Raw genomic sequence first — 22,951 nt, 5'->3', positions numbered from 1 at the left:
AGTGAGGTGCATGTCCGCAGGTGATGGCTGTGTAATATCTCCATGTGGGTGTATACAATTTGTTGTAATGTATGGGGGCTGGGGACCACCCTCCTGCTTTGCCTTTGTATTCGATGTTGCTGGACATGTTGAACATTTGATTGATGTCAGTGGTGGAAAAAGTGGGGTGTGGGCGGGGGTTGGGTGTTATTGCCTGTGATACTTATGATTTCAGACCAATGTTGGTATTAAATTTTTGTTATTGAACATAACCTTGTTGCGCATTGTCTCAGACAGCAGCACCATTACACACTGGCGATTCCTTAACATGAAAGGGTTAAATACAACTTAACATCAATCAACGTAAACTTTAACTGGCACCAAGATGATGAGCACCATTGATGTCTGGAGCTGCTCACACACAGCAGTGTGTCAGCGTTGTCACTCACATCAATGCTCTTTCAGGCAAATTGTTCAGATATCAGCTCCTCACATAAGAGTCTTGCAGCTATGTAGCCACTATGGCCCTTCCATACGGTCTGGAAGGGGTCGTGGGCATGGTTGCTCAGCCAGCGTCCAGCCCCTCGTCGTCCTCTTCCTCTCTCTCCTGAGGTGGAGCATCAGTGCCTTCTGGCAATTCTTGGCCCCTCCTGATAGTCAGGTTGCGCAGCATCGAGCACACGACCACGAATTTTCCTACTTGCTCAGGGTTGTATTGTAGTTCCCCTCCTGAGTGGTCAAGACATCTGAAGCACTGCTTAAGCACAGTTATTGTTTGGTGGCCCCATTGCATTGAAAATATAATTGCAATTGATCTGAAGCAATGATTTCCTCACTAAAATACACCTGGAGTAAAGCCTACCAATAGTCCAGAGTCTGAAAATATGTCTGTTGAGATGTTCACTTCACCCGAGAAGAACTCCAGAGTCAATGCAAATTCCCACGAAGTTGAGGCAGCCTTTTGAATGAAGCGACCTGCGACTTAAAAAATGCCAGCCACACCACTGCCTTTCGTTGAGAACAGTTCCACTTTTTCTGGGCGTTTTTTTGGGCGAGCGATATTGTGGACGATATGTGTGCGAGGTGGTGAATGTGAAGCTGGGTGATCTCCTGGGCGTTGGTTTTGCCAAATGTGCTCTTTACGACAAAAAAAAAGTGGCCGTGCGGTATTATTGAATCTCGGCATTAATTCCGTGCGGAAAGTAACGCCGGGCAATATTACGGGTGTTGATTTCACCCATTCTGATGATTCCGCCCAAAAGAATTGGGCGGGCGGTAATATTTTTTTCCGGCATTAAGCACATGGGAAAGTAACGTTCAGCGATAAGTTTCCTAAAAATGCCCATCAGTTTCCATTTTGTGCCAAAATGGGCGATATATGGGCATTATACGTCATTTCAGCGGTAAAATAGGCATTAAGTGGGCATTAAGCATGCAAAAAAAGTGGAGGTTCTAGCTCATAGTCTTTGAATAAGGGGCCGCCCATTTAAAACCGAGATGAGGAGAAATTTCTTCTCTCAGAGGGTTGTAAATCAATGGGATTCTCTGCCCCAGAGAGCTGTGGATGCTGGGTCATTGAATATATTCAAGGCAGAGATAGAAAGATTTTTGGGAGATAAGGCAGTAAAGGGCTTTGGGGAGCGGGAAGGGAAGTGGAGTTGAGTCCATGCTCAGATCAGCCATGATCTTATTAAATGGCGGAGCAGGCTCGAGGGGCCAAGTTGCCTACTCCTGCTCCTATCTCTTATGTTCTTATGTTGATACGCCAATCGCGGTGAGGTTCCGATCGTGGGGGCGTTCCGAGTGCAGGGGGTGATCCGAACGCAGGGGGTGTTCTGATCGCAGAGTGGGGTTCCAATCATGGGGGAGGGGTTCTGATCGCTGGGGGGGGTTCCGATCGCGGGAGAGTGGGGTTCAGATCGTAGGGGGCGTTCCGATCATAGGGGGCTTCCGATCGCAGGGGGGATCTTCTGATCCCAGGGGGGTTCCGATCACAGGGGGGGTTCCGATCACAGGGGGGGTCCCGATTGCAGGGAGGGTCCCGATCGCGGTGGGGGGGGGGGCCCCGATCGCATGGGGGATCTTCCGATCCCAGGGGGGTTCCGATCACAGGGGGGATCCCGATCGCAGAGGGTGTTCCAATCACAGGGGTGGTCCTGATCGCAGGAGGGATGTTCCGATCCCAGGGGGGTTTCTGATCACAGGGGGGATCCCGATCGCTGAGGGGGTGCCCGATTGCAGGGGTGGTTCTGATCACAGGGGGGGTCCTGATCGCAGGTGGGTTCCGATCACAGGGGATTTCCGATCACAGGGGTGGTTCTAATCACAGGGGGGGTCCTGATCACAGGGGGGATGTTCCGATCACAGGGGGGGTTCCGATCGCAGGGCGGTTCCAATCACAGGGGATTTCCGATCACAGGGGTGGTTCTAATCACAGGGGTGGTTCTAATCACAGGGGGGGTCCTGATCACAGGGGGGATGTTCCGATCACAGAGGGGATGTTCCGATCACAGGGGGGATGTTCCGATCACAGGGGGGATGTTCCGATCACAGGGGGGATGTTCCGATCACAGGGGGGATGTTCCGATCACAGGGGGGATGTTCCGATCACAGGGGGGATGTTCCGATCACAGGGGGGATGTTCCGATCACAGGGGGGATGTTCCGATCACAGGGGGGATGTTCCGATCACAGGGGGGATGTTCCGATCACAGGGGGGATGTTCCGATCACAGGGGGGATGTTCCGATCACAGGGGGGATGTTCCGATCACAGGGGGGATGTTCCGATCACAGGGGGGATGTTCCGATCACAGGGGGGGTTCCGATCACAGGGGGATTCTGATCACAGGGGGATTCTGATCACAGGGGGGGTTCCAATCACAGGGGTGGTTCTGATCACAGGGGGAGTCCTGATCGCATGGGGGATGTTCCGATCAAAGGGGGGCTTCCGATCACAGTGGGGATGTTCTGATCGTGGGGGGGTCATGATAGCAGGGGAGGGTCCGATCGCAGGGGGGGGTTTCGATCACAGGGGGGGTTCCGATCGCAGGGGGGATGTTCTGATCGCGTAGGGGGTCCCGTTAGCAGGGAAGGGTCCGATCGCAGGGGGATGTTCTGATTGCGGGGGGGGGTCCCGATAGCAGGGGAGGGTCCAATCGCAGGGGGGATTCCGATCGCAGGGGGGACCTTCTGTTCACAGGGGGAGTCCCGATCGCAGGGGGGTCCCGATCGCAGGGGGGTCTGATCGCAGGGGAGGTCCGAACGTGGGGGTGTCCCGATCCGAGGGAGGGCTCCCATCGCAGGGTAGGGGGTCCCGATCGCGGGGGGGGGGGAGGGTGCGTCCCAATTGCAGAGGTGGTCCTGCTCACAGGGGGGATTCTGATCGCGGGGGGGTCCGATCGCGGGTAGTGTCCGATCACAGGGGGATGTTATGATCGTGGGGGAGGGGGTCCCAATCGCAGAGGGAGTCCCAATTGCAGGGTGGGTTTCCAATCACAATGGGGGTATCGATCGCAGGGGATGTTCCGATTGCTGGGGGGATATTCCGATCGCAGGAAGGATTCCGATCACCGGAAAGGGCTCCGATCGCTGGACATTCCAAATCGCAGGGGGCTTCGGATGGTGGTTTTGTGGGGGGAGGGGGGGGTCTGATAGTGGTCGAGGGGTGCAATGGTGGTCAGATGGTCTGACTGCACGCATTAGGAGGGTCCAATGATGGTAAGAAGGGTTCCAGTTACAGGGGATGCAGACAGATTGCAGGGCGGGGTTTTATTGGGTAGCTTGTTGCGTCTGGCTGAAACACTCCTGCTCCTCCTGGCCTACAAGCAGTGCTGTAAAGGCAGTTATCATGGATTCAGCCCTTCTTGCCTCCTTTTGATAGATTTTTGGATACTAAGGAAATCAAGGGATATGGAGGGAATGCAGGAAGGTGGAGATGAGGTACAAGATCATCCATGACCTTACTGAATGGCGGAGCAGGCCCGAGGCCCGACTGTGGTTAAAAATAGAATCTCTGGTAAAACAGCCTCATTAAAATATTTAAATGACTAATCGCCTCCTGCGAGCGGATTGGTCAATTGGCCCTCATCCCGCCTCCATTAAAACCAGAGATGGATGGGTTCAAGGCGGATTGGGACCCTGTTTGATTTTTTGAATTTTAACCTCTGACCCGACCCCAACCCATCCATTTTTACGGTTAAGATTAACCCTTATTTGCTCATTATGGCAATGCTATGAAGGGAATTAAACACAAGGATGAAAATGTTAATTGGGGCATGGGGGACTAGGAGCCAATATAGGTTAACAAAGGACAAGAGTGCTGGGCAAGCAGGAGTTAGTGTGGAATAAGATACAGGCAGCAGAGTCTTGGATGAGCTAATATTTATGGAGAGCAAAGGATGGGAAACTGGTCTGGAGGGCACTGGAATAGTTGAGTCTAGAGCGAACAGTTGGGCATGGGTAGAGACAAAAGAGGGCATATTATGGAGGTGGAAGGAGGTGGTCTTTGGGAGCAAGCGGATATGAAGTCAGAAGCTCAGCTCAGGGTCAAATTGTACGCCAAGACTGCAAAGATTTGGCTTCAACCAGACACAGTGGCTGTTGAGGGGGATGGAATCTGTAGCAAGGGTACAACGTTTGTGGCAGGGGCCAAATATGATGCCTTCGGTCTTCCCAATATTTAACTGGACAAATTTATGGCTCATCCAACACTGAATGTCAGACAAGCAGTCTGCCAACACTGAAGTAGTGGAGGGGTTGAGAGAGGTGGTTGAGAGGTACAGCTGGGTGTCATCGGCATGCATGTGGAAGCTAACCCCATGTCTTTGAGTAACATTGCCAAGGGGAAGCATGTAGTTGAGGATAAGGGAGGCTAAGGATGGATCCCTGGGGACTCCATTGGTAATGGTGTGCGGTCACTCTGGCTATGATTGCATAGGTAAGATTGGAACAAAGTGAGGGAAATCCCTGCGCTAAACAACGGGGAAGAGGCATTGGAGGAGAATGGTTTGGTCAACCTTGTCCGCAGAGAGGTTGAGGATGGCAAGGAGAGTTAATATACCATGGTCACAGTCAGGAAGAATGTTATTTGTGACTTTGATTAGGACCGTTTCAGTGCTGTGCCAGGGATGGAAACCTGATTGAAGAGATTCAAACAGGGAGTTACAGAAATGATAGGCATGGATTTCAGAGGCAATAGCATGTTCAAGGATTTTAAGATAAAAGGGAGGTTCGAGATGGGGTGGTGATTTGTAATAACAAAGGGGTCGAAGGTGGGTTCCTTGAGAAAGGCAGTAATGATGGTGGTTATGAAAGGGAGCAGGACAGTACCTGAGGAGAGGAAGCATTTACAATTCATCTGGGGACCAAGAAGGGAAGTTGGTTGGTCAGCAGTTTAGTGGGAATATGATTAATAGAGCAGGATGTGGGTCTCGTGGACAAGATGAGCTCAGAGAGCGCATAACGCGGAGATAGAAGAGAAACAAAAGAAAGATGCAGGTTCAGGATTGAAGCATCAGGGAGCTTGATAAGGTTTGGCTTGATGGGTAAGAGAAGGGAGAATGTGCCAAAAGCAGCTGAACTGATGGTAGCAATCTTACTGACAAAAAAGTTCATGAGCTCCTCTCACTCGTTGTTGGAGGTGAGAATGGAAGGAAAGAGGCAAAGGCTTTAAGGAGATCATTAGTAGCAGAGAAAAGAAGCCGAGGGTTACCTTTGCCGTCCAGATGATCCTGGAGCAATTTTGGCAGAGGAGAGTGTGGCCTGGTTAAGCAAAATATGTTGATGAATGGCTAAACCAGTTGTGTGCCAGATACATTCAAGTCTGCATGCATTGGACATGAGGGAGCCATGCTTGTGGGCCACACCAGGGAAACAACCAGGATAGGAAAGAGGAAATATTTTACAGGAGACAAAGGTATCAAAGGTGGGTGAGGGAAGTGGTTGAGCACAATGACTGCTGCAGTATTATCATGGCATATGGAGGGCCAAAGGCTTGGCCGTTGGCAGCTTGAAAGTACAATTGTAATGTGACGGGGGAGAGATTTCAAAAGCGGACACAGTGAAAGTTGGGTCAGAAGGACATGAAGGAAATGGTCAGAAATGGTCTTGCCTGTGATCAAGACATTGGGAGTAAAGAGACCAACAAGAGATATCAAGTGTCATTGGGGGAGGGGGGGCTGTCCATGAATATGAGTATGAGTGTTTAAAGGGAGTGAGAAGTTAAGGTAGTACAGGGACAGTGAAATTAGAGGAGAGAGGGCAAGATGAGTTGAGATGGAAATTGAAATCATTGTACTGTATCATCCTCATTTGGTTTTATTACTGTATGAAGAAGCAATGGCCTGGAATTTGTGATCTTGATGATTGCAAACTGGCACCATTTGCCATCATTTTGCCTTTGAAACTGACCGCAACTTCAGGATTTAGCGCATTTGCAGCCTAACATGGAAATCCTGAAGTTGCGGTCTGTCATTCACTGCTCCTCCACAGGTGGCGCTGGTTTGCTGTCTGTGAGAGTCCTGCATTTTGATTAGCTGGCACAGCTTGTTGACGTCACAGCAGCTCTTCACTGGGATCCCTAGTAACTTGTGTTGATTTTAATTACGCGTCAGAAAAGCTGAACTTCTCGCCACAGAGATCGCCGCTGATCACAAATTACAGGCCAATGCGGCTGAAATTGATGGCCTTACCACCCACTGCCGCCCATTGCCGTCAACATTCCTCTGGTCGAACCGTCCAGTGCCACTTTCGTCGTGGCCTTGAGCGGGCGGGAGGGAAGAGGCCCGCCGACGTCAGCAGACAGCCGATGCTTGTAAGTACACTCCCGCCCGCCGAGATGCCATATGCATGCGGGCAGGGGTCGGCTGGAGTCGGTGGCAGGACGGCAATGGACCGTTGAGTGCAGGAGCTCTGTCCTCAAAGGCAAGTGTGAAGATTCTATAAAAAAGGTTAGTGAATTTTATTTAAATTATTTATTTACAGGTACTTACCTGGATGGGGTCCCCTGAAGGTCATCAGATGTTGTTTTTTGTTTTTGATGTTTTTTATTTTTAGTTCTTCAACCCTCCCTGGGCCCGACTCCATCCTCGGCGGCACTTGGGTGGCAAGCGCCTCTGCCGCCAAGAATGAGAGTTCCTGCCGGCTGCCACCCAGATTGGCGGCGTACGTCGCAGATTTGCCACCTGCCGACCTTCGAGGGACCCGGGTGATGAAAACTCCGCCCAAAGAACCGTCAGGGACCTCGGCAGCCATCGGCGGTCCTTTGGATGGCACTTGAGCGGGCGGCCTTCATCAAATTCGGGCCCAATATGTAATAAAACATGGGGGTAGATCTCCTCCCTCAGCTAATGTTATCAAAGAATTAGGTATAAAGTATAAACTGGTAAAAAATAAAAGTTTTTATTAATGGATTTTGTGAACCATATGTAGAATGTTGTACTGGATTATTTGAGATTGATCTACTGTATATGGGCAGAGTGTAACTAGTGGCTCTACTAATAAATAAAATTTCTTTCTTTTTAGCATTTTATCAATAAAACAAACAACAACAACTTGTATTTATATAGGGCCATTAACATAGTAAAATGTCCTAAGCTGCTTCACAGGAGCGTTATCAAACAAAACTTGACACAGAGCCATATAAGGAGTTATTAGGACAGATGGGTTTTAAGGAGCATCTTAAAGGAGGAAAGATAGGTGGAGATGTTTAGGGAGGGAATTCCAAAGCTTAGGGCCTTGGCAGCTGAAGGGGACGGCCGTCAATGGTGGAGTGATTAAAATTGGGGATAAGAACATAAGAACATAAGAATTAGGAACAGGAGTAGGCCATCTAGCCCCTCGAGCCTGCTCCGCCTTTCAACAAGATCATGGCTGATCTGGCCGTGGACTCAGCTCCACTTACCCGCCCGCTCCCCGTAATCCTTAATTCCCTTATTGGTTAAAAATCTATCTATCTGTGACTTGAATACATTCAATGAGCTAGCCTCAACTGCTTCCTTGGGCAGAGAATTCCACAGATTCACAACCCTCTGGGAGAAGAAATTCCTTCTCAACTCGGTTTTAAATTGGCTCCCCCGTATTTTGAGGCTGTGCCCCCTAGTTCTAGTCTCCCCTACCAGTGGAAACAATCTCTCTGCCTCTATCTTGTCTATCTCTTTCATTATTTTAAATGTTTCTATAAGATCACCCCTCATCCTTCTAAACTCCAACGAGTAAAGACCCAGTCTACTCAATCTATCATCATAAGGTAACCCCCTCATCTCCGGAATCAGCCTAGTGAATCGTCTCTGTACCCCCTCAAGAGGAGCACAGATATCTCAGAGGGTTGTAGGACTGGAGGAGATTACAGAGATACGGAGGGGCGAGGACATGGAGGGATTTGAAAACAAGGATGAGAATTTTAAAATCGAGGTGTTGCTTGACTGAAAGCCAATGTAGGTCAACGAGCAAAGAGGTGATGTGTGAACTGGACTTGGTGCGAGTTAGGACATGGGCAGCAGAGTTTTGGATGGCCTCATGTTTATGGAGGGTAGGAAATGCGAGGCCAGCCAGGAGTGTGTTAGAATAGTCAAGTCTAGAGGTAACAAAGGCATGGGGGAGGATTTCAGCAGCAGATGAGCTGAGGCAGGGGTGGAAATAGGTGGTCTTAGTGATGGGGTCAGGTGCCACATGTACACTGATGACACCCAAGCTCTACCTCACCACCATCTCTCTTAAACCCTCCACTGTCTCTAAATTGACAGACTGCTTGTCCAACATCCAGTACTGAATGAGCAGAAATTTCCTCCAACTGAATATTGGGAAGACCAAAGCCGTTCCCTAGCCATCAACTCCATCCCTCTCCCTGGCAACTGTCTGAGGCTGAATGAGGCTGTTCGCAACTTTGGTGTCATATTTGACCCTGAGGTGAGCTTCTGACCACATACCCGCACCATCACTAAAACAAATCTAAATAGAAGCAGACATTATGAATTATAAATAGAAAAATCAAGGTAATTTGATAACCATACAAATTACATTACATCAGTGACAATACTCCAAAAGTACTTAATTGGCTGTAAAGCGCTTTGAGACATCCAATGGTCGTGAAAGGCGCTATATAAATGCAAGTCTTTCTTTCTTTTTACTATATGTACTTTGACCTATAAAAATATACGTGACATTTCTAGTCCATTTAAGGGAATACCCATAATAATTCTGATTTGGCTGAGTCTGGGTACTACTGAGATCTGAGATTAACAGTTACATGACTGCAGTCTGTAGCCCTTTTAAAGAGATCTCATCATATCAAAGGCAGTACCTCAGAATCGAGGAAGACTTGCTTCCACTCTAAAAATGAGTTCTTAGGTGGCTGAACAGTCCAATACGAGAACCAAAGTCCCTGTCACAGGTGGGACAGATAGTCGTTGAGGGGTGGTTGGGACAGGTTTTCCACACGCTCTTTCCACTGCCTGCGCTTGATTTCTGCATGCGCTCAGTGATGAGACTCGAGGTGCTCAGCGCCCTCCCGGATGTACTTCCTCCACTTAGGGCGGTTTTTGGCCAGGGACTCCCAGGTGTCAGTGGGGATGTTGCATCTATATGTACATTAGGATAGAGATCTATCCTGCAGCACAGATGGCAATTCTGTGTTGTCATGTCACTAACAAAGCATCTTTGTTGCCTGGAGATATGTCACATAGGTGAGATCAAAGATAAAGTGAGGCTTCTCCAGACCCATGCTAACACAATACATTAACACTAAAATCATAATACTAAGTAACCTATTATCAGAAAGATGAGGTTCCATACTGGATGAAAAAAATAACAAAAAGAAACATGTAATAAAATCAAATGTTTTTTGCCTATGGAAATTCCTCCAAAAATGGATGGTTTCAATTGGGCATTGAAACGATGAACAGTACAAACACTGTACCTGTGTTTAATGTAATATATATTGCAATCCATCCCTCTGTTGTAAGTTCTGTTTTCTTTAGTATTTTCATTACCTAAAGTCTTACGTATTGCAATAAACAAGTGACTTTTTAAATTCTGTTATCATCCAGTTTCATGCCTAAGACTTTAAATAATACATGAGCACTAAACCTCTCTCTGGAGAAAGAAACAAAGAGGTGGAGGGCTTTTGAGGTGAGAGTTTCAGACATTAGGAACCAGGCAACTGAAAGCTCTATCACCAATGATGTGATGAAGGGAGTGAGATCCATAAAAGGCCAGAGTAAGAGAACCAAAGGGTGCAGGAGGGTATCTAAGACTAGAGATGGCTGAAGATATAGGATGAGGTGAGATCATGGAGTATTTGAAGACTCGGATTTAAAAATGAATGTGCTAGGAGACAGGAGACCAATGTATATTAGCAGAAATCGGTGTGATGGGTGAATGCAACTTATTATGGAACAGGATAAGAGCAGCTGAGTTTTGGACAAGTTGGAGACTAGAGAGGGTGGAGAATGTGAGGCCTCCCAGGAGAACATTAGAGAAATCGATTCTAGAGGTGACAAAAGTACGGACGAGGGTTTCAACAGCAGAGAGGTGGAGGTAGGAGCAAAGGCAGGCAATGCTGCGGAGACGGAAATAAATAGTTATGGTGATAGATAGAATAAGGGGTTTGAAGCTCACCTATGGATCGAATGGGAAGCCCAGATTTGACATGGCTTGGTTCAGTTTGAGTGAATGCCAGGCAGGCGACTTGAATCAGCAACAGAGGTGCAGAGTTGTTGAAGGAAGCCAAAACGATGGCTTCCATCATTCCACGGCGCAGTTGAAGGAAGTTGTGATTCATTTGTGACTTTACGTTCAACAAGCAATGTTACAACAAGGAATTGGTTATAAGGGCAAGAAAGATGGTGGAAAGATAAGTTTGGTGTCATCGACATACATATGGAAGCTGACTCCATTGTGTGGATAATGCCCATGAGGGGCAGTATTTAAATAAGGAGGAGATGCCCGAGGATAGCACAGGGCCAAGTAGCAACATTGTAACCGCACCATCCTATTACATGAGAATATATTATGACATCATCACTGAGCAGCAAGGATATCTAAACGCATGCTCAGTCGTGCCTCCTGGTGTGGGTAATATTATTCAGATCCACTGGGATCACCCTGAACTTTCAGACTGCTTCAAACCGGGCACACCAATGTCCCAATTCCAAATCGCTGCTCGGACGAACACGCTGGAGAGCACACAAGGGCAGACTGAGCGGCATCTAATAAATTACATCGTTTACATTTTATAGAAACTAGAATCAAACATTTTAAGCATGACGTTATTATTTCCCTTTTAACTCACTTTAATTCACAGCCCAAACCAGATACTATTCGGCTTGAGTTCAGTTTTCTGCATTTCATTTGCTAAATGTTGTACCTATTTGCAGTCTTAAGTTACAACTGTCATTTGAACGTTTTAACTAAAGCGAGTGTGGTGATGAAAGCACGGTGAAAATGAAATTGGCAGGTTCACAATTGCCGAATAATAGCGGCCTCACGGTGCAATACAAGGATCATGTGAACCGCAGGTTTTTTTTTCCTTCCAAAAATCTAATCTCAGGACAATCAAAAACAGCATAATGCCCCTGTAATCGTGGGGGAAGTTCTTTAATGTTGCTGGCGGCACACCAGCAAGGTCTCGGGGTTATCCTGACTCTGCAAACTCCCACGGGAAAGGTAGAGACAGATTGCTCTTTTCCAAGTAACCAGCCAATTCTTGAAAGGTGTAATGTCAGGACTATACTGATAAGGCTCAGCTTGCTGGTTAGGATGCGAACTTCCAAAAGCTACTATCTGCTGATAGATTCCCTTTAGGCCGAATTAGCTTTAATCGTTTACATTTATTGCAACAATTCATCCTCTTGTGTTTAAGGACTAATGTAAATCAGCAGTCTTCATTTTCTCCCCGCCCACTTTATGTATATTACATTAGAATGCAATGGGCAGAAGTAGCAGTCACTGTAATTGAGAACAGGGTCTAGTTTATCTGTTTGGGAAGGTAAACTGACAAATCAGTGTGTGGTAGTGATGGCGAAAATGTAATGCAGTACATTAGCTTGCATTTTCTTGTGTAGGTCTTTAACCTTTTCAGTAACGTGGAATAAATAATACAAAGGGTCACAAATTTAAACACATTTCCCAAATGCTTGTTATATAAAAAGATTTGCATTTATGTAATGCTTTATCATCTTCTCAGAAACACCACAAATTGCTGTTGAAATACTCACTGTTGTGTCATCAAACATGACATCCTCTTTGAGCACAGTAAGGTTTTGCAAACAGCTATGGGATGGATTACCAGTTGACCTGTTTATGGTAGTGATTACATATGGGCAATGTTCTAGGAGAACCCCCTGTTCTTCTTCAATTACACAAGAACATAAGACATAAGAAATAGGAGCAGGAGTAGGCCATATGGCCCTTCGAGCCTGCTCCGCCATTCAATACGATCATGGCTGATCCGATCATGGACTCAGGTCCACTTCCCTGCCCGCTCCCCATAACCCCTTATCCCCTTATCATTTAAGAAACCATCTATTTTTGTCTTAAATTTATTCAATGTCCCAGCTTCCACAGCTCTCTGAGGCAGCAAATTCCACAGATTTACAACCCTAAGAGAAGAAATTCCTCCTCATCTCTGTTTTAAATGGGCAGCCCCTTATTCTAAGATCATGCCTTCTAGTTCTAGTCTCCCCCATCAGTGGAAACATCCTCTCTGCATTCACCTTGTCAAGCCCCCTCATAATCTTATACGTTTCAATAAGATCACATCTCATTCTTCTGAATTCCAATGAGTAGAGGCCCAACCTACTCAACCTTTCCTCATGTCAACCACCTCATCCCAGAATCAACCTAGTGAACCTTCTCTGAACTGCCTCCAAAGCAAATATATCCTTTCGTAAATATGGAAAACAAAACTGCACGCAGTATTCCAGGCGTGGCCTCACCAATACCTTGTATAGCTGTAGCAAGACTTCCCTGCTTTTATACTCCATCCCCTTTGCAATAAAGGCCAAGATAACATTGACCTTCCTGATCAATTGCTGTACCTGCATACTATCCTTTTGTGTTTTATGCACAAGTACCTCCAGGTCCCACTGTACTGCGGCACTTTGTAATCTTTCTCCATTTAAATAATAACTTGCTCTTTGATTTTTTCTGCCAAAGTGCATGACCTCACACTTTCCAACATTATACTCCACCTGCCAAATTTTTGCCCACTCACTTAGCCTGTCTATGTCGTTTTGCAGATTTTTTTGTGCCATGGAATCTTTTTGCTGCATTCACACTACAGGGTTGAGTTTCAGTCAGGGTTCTCCTGATTGACCGCCATTCCCCTGGGGTCTCTGTAGATCTTCTGCTAAAGTTAAGATGAACAATTGGAAGAATCCCCGCAAAAAATAATGGTACGCAAGTTCAGTTTTGGCTTTGCACTGATTCTAAACTTGTGAACTGTGATTCAGGTTTGAAAGCCCAAACTGACTTAAAGTGAAATGAGACAGGGAGTCACTTTGCATCAATGCATCAATTCCCACTGACACCTGGGAGACCCTGGCCAAAGACCACCCTAAGTGGAAGAAGCACATCCGGAAGGGCACTGAGCACCTCGAGTTCCGTCCCGAGAGCATGCAGAAATCAAGTGCAGGCAGCGGAAAGAGCGTGCGGCAAACCAATCCCACCCACCCCTTCCCTCAACGACTATATCTGCCCCACCTGTGACAGATGCTGTGGTTCTCATATTGGACAGTACAGCCACCTAAGAACTCTGTTAAGAGTGGAAGCAAGTCTTCCTCAATTCCGAGGGACTGCCTATGATGATGATGCACCAGTGTTACAAAATGTAAATGCACCCTTTACCATCCACCTGAAGCACTGGAACAGTCAAATGGTTTAAGGCCTCATTTGAAAATGATTCCCACAGTGCAGTACTTCCTCAATACTGAAATACCTAAATGATGTGCTTAAGTCCTGGAATGGGGTTTAATACATGATCTTCTGAATCACAAACCAGAATAGACAGAAATATAGATGTTTTTGATTAGTCTTTTGTTTTTCAACTCGTATAAACATACTATATTGCAGAGGTTTCCACGGTTTGTCTTTGTATGCACATCATAGAACCTCAGGAATCACATACAAATTTAAATCCATATTCCCACTAATCTGCATATATCTCAAGTTGCTGATACTAACAGATTTTGGTGTTCTGACATAGGATTCAACGAGCAATGAGACAACAGTGCTAAAACAGCCCTTTTAAATCTCTATGCCCATAAAATTCAAACCGAATGAACCAGCAAATAAGAAATAAAAGCTTAGGTCTGAGCTGTTGGGTTTGAGGAGCTGGAGGCCTCAAGGAATACAGGTTGAACACCCTGCTCTATCACATATACATTGAAAGGAACGCCTGTCACTAAGTTTCAGCTGTGGCTCAGTTGGTAGCACTCTTACCTCTTGAGTCAAAAGGTTGTGGGTTTAAGACCCACTCTAGGCTGACACTCTATTGCAGTGCTATCAAAGGTACTGTCTTTCAGATGAGATGTTAAACCGAGGTCGCGTCTGCTCTCTCAGGTGGACGTAAAAAGAACCCATGGCACTATTTCAAGGAAGAGCAGAGGAATTATCCCTGTGCCCTGGCAAATATTTATCTCTCAATCAACATAACAAAAACAGTTTATCTGGTCAAATTGGCTGCTGCTTTCCCCACATTACAACAGTGACTAATTTTCAAAAGTACTTCAGTGGCTGTAAAGCGCATTGAGACTTCCGGTGGTCGTGAAAGGCGCAATATAAATGTATGTCTTTCTTTATACGGTTTAAAAACACAGTTTACCTATGGAATTATCTTCCTCTGTGTATCGGCAAATTACCAGGAGATTGTCCCTATGTGAAATCGAGAATGGGTTGGGTCAGTAGAAATGTTAGTGTCCCCTCACATTGCTGCAGCGATCAACTTCAGCTCCAAACTCACAGAAAACTTCACTAAGAACAATGAGTTGACTACTTTTCTATTGACCCTTGTCCAAGCAAGCAATGTTTATGTCAAGCACGCTACCACTGCTGCAGACGATGTCTCGTTTCCTCATACTTCTCTTCACATCTCTCTTTATTCTTCTGGTCTACAAATGTTGCATTATACAGTCAAGTATGAAATTAATTGAAATATGGATCAACATTCATACTGTAGAAATAAAACGTTAGATTCGTAACCAAACCAAACCCATACAATTGCCATCCAATATTCGAATTGGTACAAGTGGAAAGCTTAAATTCCGTGACACGAGTGAGGCTCTCTGTCACTTACAAGTACCAAGCTCCTAATTCTGTAAGTACAGAATTGCAATTATATTGCATAGAAGTGCAACACATACCCGTATATTTTTCGGGGAAGGGGGTGGTATTTTTACTGAAATTTCTGGAAAGCTAATCATTGAATGGGCAGCAGTTCTAATCAAGGCACAGTGAATCGTCAAAAATATTCAGACTTTGATTACTTCAATGGCTGTTGGCTTGTGAAACAACGAGTGGACCAATGATTGACGGGAACCTGTCACCGGATCTCCTTATCTTTCGTATTCCCACGTACTTTAGCGCTTACAATTGCTCGTAATTGCGCTCTTACTCTAGTGGGAGCAGCCTCACAACCTGCAATAAAGATATCAACATGGGAAAGGAATATAAGTAAACTGAGATGACTATATAAGACTGATCTGAACAATTTAACAACAGCTGCCTTGACATTCCGCTGCATTCTCAGCATTTGAAAATGCTGATGATAATGTGGTTTTAAATACCAGTGGATGGAATTAGAACATTAGATAAAGAGAAAAGACCATCGAGCTCATCCAGCTCATCCCGAACATGGACTCATCGCACCACTGTATTCAGAAATTCACTACAGTTACCGTCGTCTCTGATTTAGGGGATAAATGTAATAGTTATAAGATCAGAAATAAAGCTCTTCATAACCACAAATTGGCGGTGGGATCAATCAACTCACATCACAAACAACTCACATAGTTGGATGTTCAAATGCGATCGAGGCATCACATATTTATTTAGAATGTGGTCGGAGTGCTGAAAGGAGCGTCAATATTTAAAACGTGAGCAAATCAAACACTGTTGTAAAATGAGTTAATCGTTAACATTTATTAGCCATTGGCATGGTAATGTCGTTTAATAAAAATCGATTACCCTTCTTTGCCAGTTGCAGTGATATATTTTTTTTTATATCCAATTTCTTTCCAGATCAACTCTAACGCCAAAGATCACTTTGCGCCAATATATTTGATCTTAGCCAAAAGGCCGAGAGGCGAAGTTGCGTTCCTGGAAACACTGCAATACCAGGTCGGTGCATGGAGTGGACGGGGCAAGTCCTTGTTCCAGCTCCCTGTCCAAAAAACAATTTAATATCAGGTCCCCATAGGGGATATTAAACTGATAAGAACAGATACTACACTTGATCTTAGCCAAAAGGCCGAGAAGCAGTTGCAGTGATATAATCATAAAAACGTACACTGTGTAAAGCGGTATCATATCTCGGCTGAGACTATACACGATATTGACCTGTGTTATACATTCCACAGATAGGTGTCACTGGTTCTGATGTAAAATACTGAGTGTGCGTACTGATTTCACAATATAACAAATAATGACTAGCTTAGGTGTTTCCAGTGTCTGCAAACAGTGCGTCTGACATTTTGATTATTTCTACACCTTCTAAATTGATTATGCTTATCACTGTACTGTGAACTTCCAAACATCATGCCCCACGGAATCATCACCGAGCATTGGAATCAGTTATAAAGACTCATGGGCAAAGGTCCCGGATAAAGCCATCAATATTAATCAGGCGTTTAAGATACTGCAAATCAATAACCTAATTTCTGAAAGTGCTTTCAGCTTGTATGTCAAATACTGTTCTAGTTTTGATTTATTTAATTCACGGTTTCCCTACAAATTTAACATCAGAAAATTCAAAAATGCGATTACTATTTGTTACTACCCTTATCTAGCTGTGTTGGTATTTGATTTTAGTTCTAAGAAATGCCCATCCCCTCTTGCGGGAAAATGAAATGTTCTTTCGCTGCCCGGGCCCGAGTTGGCAATGGCAGCTGATCAGGAGAGTTTGTTCTTCTCGGAGACGCGGCTGTGTCGTGTGTCAGTCGTGTGACAGTACTTTCAACACGATCGGCGCTCACCTCTGATTTCCTACAACAAGCTTTAGAAAAAAAAACATTTGAACACCCAAACAATTATCAGTAAATATGTGCCTGGAATCTCAAATGCTGTTTAACCATTGGCAGTTCGAGCAGCGTTTCATTAGATTGAAATTCAAGCGGACAGAAACATTTAATTGGACAAAAAAAGTTTAAAAGTTCACTTTTAAAAGCTTTCAGGTTTCAGAAACTGCCTCACAAAATTAGTATTACTGTTATTAGCCTCAAAGTTTGTCTAATGTAACCAACAATTTGCAACACTCAATTGACACCCTTATGCTACCATAATATTTTGATATGGTTCTGGGTATATACTTGACATTCTGCTTAAATTGTAATTTCCATCTGTCTTGCAATCCTACATATCCCGCAGCACTTTATCATCGAGCCTTATCGATGTTTGATATAGGTACACACGTGTTTAGTCAATTGGTTTGCACACAGGGAATATGTAAACATCTTGGTGCACCTTTTTATTCTAACTTTACTTTTCTCACGGTTCTTGAAGGGAGCAGATGACGTGATGTATGAGATTAGCCCTGACCAGGTGCAAAGCAGGTATAGAAAAACTGTGTACTCTGAATTTCAAAAGAGCTGGAGTGCTTGTTGGCAGGGAGGGACGCGCTTTGCTGGCGTTCTATGGGACATGAGTGTGAGAAAATCAGTGAGGCGTTTACAAAACAGTTTCAGAACCTGAGGCAAAACAACTTACCAGCCCACAAAGTCCCAGCCAGAACTGTCTTTCTGCACACAGCAAAACAATCAAGCCAGGACGATCCAACGGACGCCTCCTAAAGTGCGCCCTGCCCTTTGTTGTTTCAAGAGTAAACATAAAACCTATATAACCGAAAACATGGCAGAGTCCCAACCCCACATATCATTCTACCTGTAACCATCAGAAACTTGAACAAAATTTAAAAGACTCCGCCAAGCTGAGTGAGCATTTCACTGCCACGTGACTACTGCACACAGCGGCAGTATATTTAGGGGGAGAGGGGTCATCCCCAAAAGATCAAACAATCCACCACGATAAGAAATGCGTTAAAGTAGTAATGACCAGTTACATTTTACACATGTTAATCATTTGATTTCAACGGCAGAATCTAACCGACGATATCTGAATATGTTTTAAATGTGAACCGAAAGTTTGAGGAAATATTGACAATCTGTAGGTATTTGTGAAATGCATCAGATAACTCGTGACTCGACAGGAGTTGTATTTTGTCTAAATATTGTTGCCCGGGACAACAATACCCAAACTAACCCTTCATAGAATCGCCATAGCAAATAGCCTTTCCAGAGTGCCCGGTGCAGACTCGTATGTCATTGGTGGTTTGTTTTGTAGGCTACAAATCATTTCATTTGAAAACGCTGTCATCACATCTTTCCGATTAGTGTAGTTACTGGTTCTCAGTATAACGTTCTAGTCTCTGGGACAGAAAATACAGTATTTGAAATTAATGTCATTACTGTTCATGAGAAATGTCCCTTTAAGAATTGAATAGAAACTTCTATTAAAATTATTCAAAGTTTGTTTACTTAAACATATATATCTTAGCGTTAAATGTATAAAAATAAATGCCATGTTTTAATGACTGCAAGGTTTAGAGCAGCACGCCATGCTCAGAGAACTCGAATCCCTCTTATGATCCCGTGTATGAAAAATTATGTTTAAAGGGACAATATTTCCGTGCTGTAATATCACAAAATGAATAAACATCCTGGTTTAACTTTACTGCTGAACATCCGTTACAAACGAATTGATGAAAAACACGCAATTTGCATTTTAAAAAGCCATTGCAAAAACGAAACTGATGAATGATTTATTCACCGAAATAGTTGGCATTTCCGCTTTAAACTATTGAAAATGGAATGAATAAGGCGGCGGCTGTTTCCTCGTTCCGTATCTTTAATGACTGGGTCGCACGAGTAGCCTTGTTGGTTGGCAGTTTAATAAATGGTGCACAGTTCACGCACCAGATTTTGAACATGTTCAGGGCAGTGCCGCTTCCAATTGGGAAATCGTACCTACATATTCAAAAAACCCGCACATGCTGGAAATCTGGAGTAAAAAAAATATAAACTGCTGAAAGTACATAAGGGTCGTCACATAAGATAGGCTGCCATTTAGAGTGTAGATGCTGTCTTTATTTTATTACATTGCCCAACATTTCTTCAGAATTATACTTAATTGCACAACTTTTCCGATTGACATATTTTAATTTGATTCAAAATTTTACTGTATCTGTAAAAATGCTTAAGTTTCGCCTTATGGTCATCTGGTAATGACGCAAAATACCTCAACAAAGCTGTTTTTAACAAAATAGAGTATTTTTAAGTGTCTGATTCGTTTCAGTTCTCATCAACTTGGTCAACCTCAAAAAACTGCACGTGTGGTGAGGTGGGGTGGGGGGGGGGGGAGCTGGGGGATGCATTCGCAAAATATAAATACATCACGGTAATGACATCCAATTGTTTTTATGTATATAACCCGAATAAACTTTGCCTGGAAAAGCTAACTGTTCTCCTGGGCCAATGGCAGCTTGCAAACTATAACAAATGTTTGAAACTGCAGACATGGACCAGTTAGTAATCAATGCACGTCATTAATGGTTGCGCAGATATGAAAATAATCCACAACTAAGTGCTGATGCGGTACATATTGGCGGCTTCCCAGAATGTTGTTAGATTTATATCCGGTGCAATCAACAACGCAAAAAATGTTGACTGCAGCAGACTTCAATTTGTTACGCTTGGCCTGGGACTTCATTGCACCTTTAATGGGTTAACCCAGCCCGCCAGCGACTGCCCCGGCCGGACGTCAATCTTTAAAGTGCGTGGGGAGCAAAGACCGAGCCTGCCTAGATGCTTGCCTCTGCTGACCGCATTGCTTTAAGTGGGACGGTAGCTGCGACTTGTTGGCCGGCTGCAGTATCTGCTCCCGGCTTCTGGTGCAGCATGCCCCTGCTGCTTGCTGGCCACGCGTCGAGGGGGTCCCCGGCAGCACGAGCAGTGCAGAGCAACCACCCCCCTCGCACCTCCTCCCTCCCCGTCACTGCAGATTGTAGCGTGTGAGGGCCCTCGTTTTGCAGCTGCTGGTATCGCAGCGTTCACCCTTTTCCGAGCCTGCACACAGCCCGCAATCTCCCCAGGCAAGGAGCGCCGCTAAATATTTACAATAAGCCTGCTCCCAGTGGCGAGTGGGGGAGTGGTTTTCCCAGGCTTTTGCACAGCTGCTATTGCCCTCATCCTTCCTCCCCCCCAACAATAAAGTGCTTGGCACGTGCTCCCCACCTGATAATGCAGCTCGCATGCCGACAGACGTCAAAGCGCCTCCAGCTCGCGGATCCCCTTTCGCTTTTGATTGACAGCCCGCCCGGGCGATTGCAACACTTTTATTGGCCGCTCGCCCCGACGCGTTGCAACCAATCGTGGCGCGCCGTCCACCACGAGCTGGAGCGTCGCGCCCCGGGGACGGGCTCGTGTGTGCCGCGCTCTGATTGGTCACAAGTTAGTGTGGGAAAGAAACTTTGAGAAGTTTCACACGAGCCGTTCGCGTGCAATCCCAGATATAAATACCGGCGGCCAGCGCTGAGCTTTACACAGTGGCGATCTGCGTTCATATCACTGATAATAACACAACCAAAGCAATATATATATATCTATAAAAAAAAATAAAGTGCCCCGGTTGGCTTGGAAATAAACTCGCAGGTTATCAGACGCGGAAAGAAGACTATATATAAAAAGTTACCGATCGCAAGGAATCGTTTAAAACAAATCTGCTGGAATCTTGTATAAGAAAATGCCAGCAGATATAATGGAGAAATCGTCCTCTTCCCCTGTGGCTGCTACTCCAGCCAGTGTAAACGCTACACCAGATAAGCCAAAAACTGCTTCTGAAAATCGGAAGGTAACTACTTTGCCCAGTGTTATATAAATTTTTTGTAGAAGTCATACATAACATCAAAGACAAGAGTTGTCCTGTTACTTAATGAAACACCCTTCTTTTTTCAGTCATCCAAACCAATCATGGAGAAAAGACGCCGGGCTAGAATAAATGAAAGTTTAAGTCAACTTAAAACGCTGATCCTGGATGCGCTGAAGAAAGATGTAAGTATCTAATCGTGTGTTTTAACTTTGCGGTGTCAAAAAGCAGTGAATTAGTGTAGTGTGTGCATGTCACTTCTCTTCATTTATGCCAAACTTTACCCTTGTCTTACAGAGTTCCAGACATTCAAAGTTAGAAAAGGCTGACATCCTGGAAATGACAGTGAAACATCTCCGAAATCTGCAGCGAGCCCAGATGACTGGTACGTGTTTAATTCACAATTTATTGCTGTCTTCCGAACTTCCGTCTGTGGTCGAGCTGGAATTCGGTAACATTTTACTGACTTGGCGAAAGTTAGGGTTTCCCACGGTCTGGGTTATTTATAGATTCTAACTTGGCGACTGTTTCCACACCCGCTCCTCCAAATTAAATGGCCTTGTGCTGAATACTTTAAATAATTTTAAAATGTTTACTTAACAATTTGTTTCAAGTGTGACACCCAGTTAAAACCAAATAGTTCTAGTCGTTTAAATCGTATGATTAATCATTATTTGCAAAGGCGTAATTCCATAATGCGAATAACATAAGTACAGCAAACTGTTTTATCAATCAATGACTGAAACTGAGATATGCCAATCAAATGGAATGATTAATTTCTCTTTTTTTACATTTTAGCTGCTTTGAGCACAGATCCGACCGTTCTGGGCAAATACCGAGCCGGCTTCAGCGAGTGTATGAATGAAGTGACCCGATTCTTGTCCACCTGCGAAGGGGTTAACACAGAAGTCCGCACCAGACTCCTCAGTCATTTGGCAAACTGCATGTCTCAGATCAACGCCATGAACTACTCCCAGCCGCCCCCCAGCCCTGCTGTGACCAGCGGATCCCACGCTGCTTTTGGACAGCCCTTGCACGTCCAGCTCCAGGGATCAGGGGGCAGCGGCATGCCCCTGAATGGAGTCAATATGCCTTGCAAACTGAGTGCTGCTGACGCAATGCCCGCAGCAGCGGTTGCCGCTGCCACCAAAGTCTACGGCGGGTTTCAGCTTGTGCCAGCATCAGACGGCCAGTTTGCATTCCTCATTCCCAACACGGCCTTTGGACCCAGTGGACAACTAACGGCAGGACCTATCATCCCTTTGTACGCCAATGCCAACGTGACTGCATTGCCCTCCGCCATCTCCCCGGCCAGCAGGTCCCCCATACAACCGTCTGGGATTACCTCAGTGCCCGGCTTCCCTGTTGCACTCTCGGCTGCCACCACTGCTGTCAGTCCGGTTAGTGTGGGCTTACCATCAGATTCCTCAGATTCCGTCTGGAGACCTTGGTAACTGGGCCACTTCGCGTGAAACAAGTGACTGGAATTTTTTTTTTTAAAAAGGACTTTCTTTTTAAAAGTTCATTTCGTGTACAGAATTGTATAGCAATGTCGATATTATGCACTATATTTGTATATACTTAGAATGTTCATATCGGATTGCATTTGTCTTATCAAGATGTTAATTTTTCTATGATGTGATGAAATGCCAAAGATAAACTGAATGCTCTTAAAATTTCCTTCCTTTTTGGAAGATTTATATTTGAAATAAAAAGAAAACTAACATTCGTACAGTTGTTTGCCTTTCTGTGAGCAGAACGCAAGCGCGAAAGGAGGGGCTGTGAATAGTGTGCTAAAGAGGAAAAGCAACCGAATAAAAAGGATGGAGTGGGGACGGGGGAC

The 22,951-nt window shown here is 45.1% G+C and overlaps 1 protein-coding gene and 1 pseudogene across 1 annotated transcript; one reads left to right on the top strand and one right to left on the bottom strand.

The window, feature by feature from the left end:
- Positions 1-16,278: 16,278 nt before the first annotated feature.
- Positions 16,279-16,453, bottom strand: LOC139266319 (U2 spliceosomal RNA; annotated as a pseudogene).
- Positions 16,454-20,798: 4,345 nt separating this feature from the next.
- LOC139265324 (transcription factor HES-1-like) lies at positions 20,799-22,684 on the top strand. The gene is made up of 4 exons (XM_070882296.1): positions 20,799-21,093; positions 21,198-21,293; positions 21,406-21,493; positions 21,907-22,684. Exons 1-4 carry the CDS (start codon positions 20,986-20,988, stop codon positions 22,560-22,562), a joined length of 948 nt encoding a protein of 315 aa, XP_070738397.1. The 5' UTR covers positions 20,799-20,985; the 3' UTR covers positions 22,563-22,684.
- Positions 22,685-22,951: the final 267 nt, after the last annotated feature.

The sequence above is a fragment of the Pristiophorus japonicus genome, chromosome 6, assembly GCF_044704955.1.
Source record: "Pristiophorus japonicus isolate sPriJap1 chromosome 6, sPriJap1.hap1, whole genome shotgun sequence".
NCBI classification, from domain to species: Eukaryota; Metazoa; Chordata; class Chondrichthyes; family Pristiophoridae; genus Pristiophorus; species Pristiophorus japonicus.
The sequence above is the reverse complement of the archived record's forward strand: the minus strand, read 5'-3'. Positions and strand labels throughout refer to the sequence as shown.

Excerpts from the sequence above, each read along its gene's own strand:
- LOC139265324 (XM_070882296.1), top strand. The coding sequence starts at position 20,986 with ATGCCAGCAGATATAATGGAGAAATCGTCCTCTTCCCCTGTGGCTGCT. Across the intron at positions 21,294-21,405 it reads TGGATGCGCTGAAGAAAGAT|AGTTCCAGACATTCAAAGTT; the intron begins GTAAGTATCTAA and ends CTTGTCTTACAG. Across the intron at positions 21,494-21,906 it reads GCAGCGAGCCCAGATGACTG|CTGCTTTGAGCACAGATCCG; the intron begins GTACGTGTTTAA and ends TTTACATTTTAG.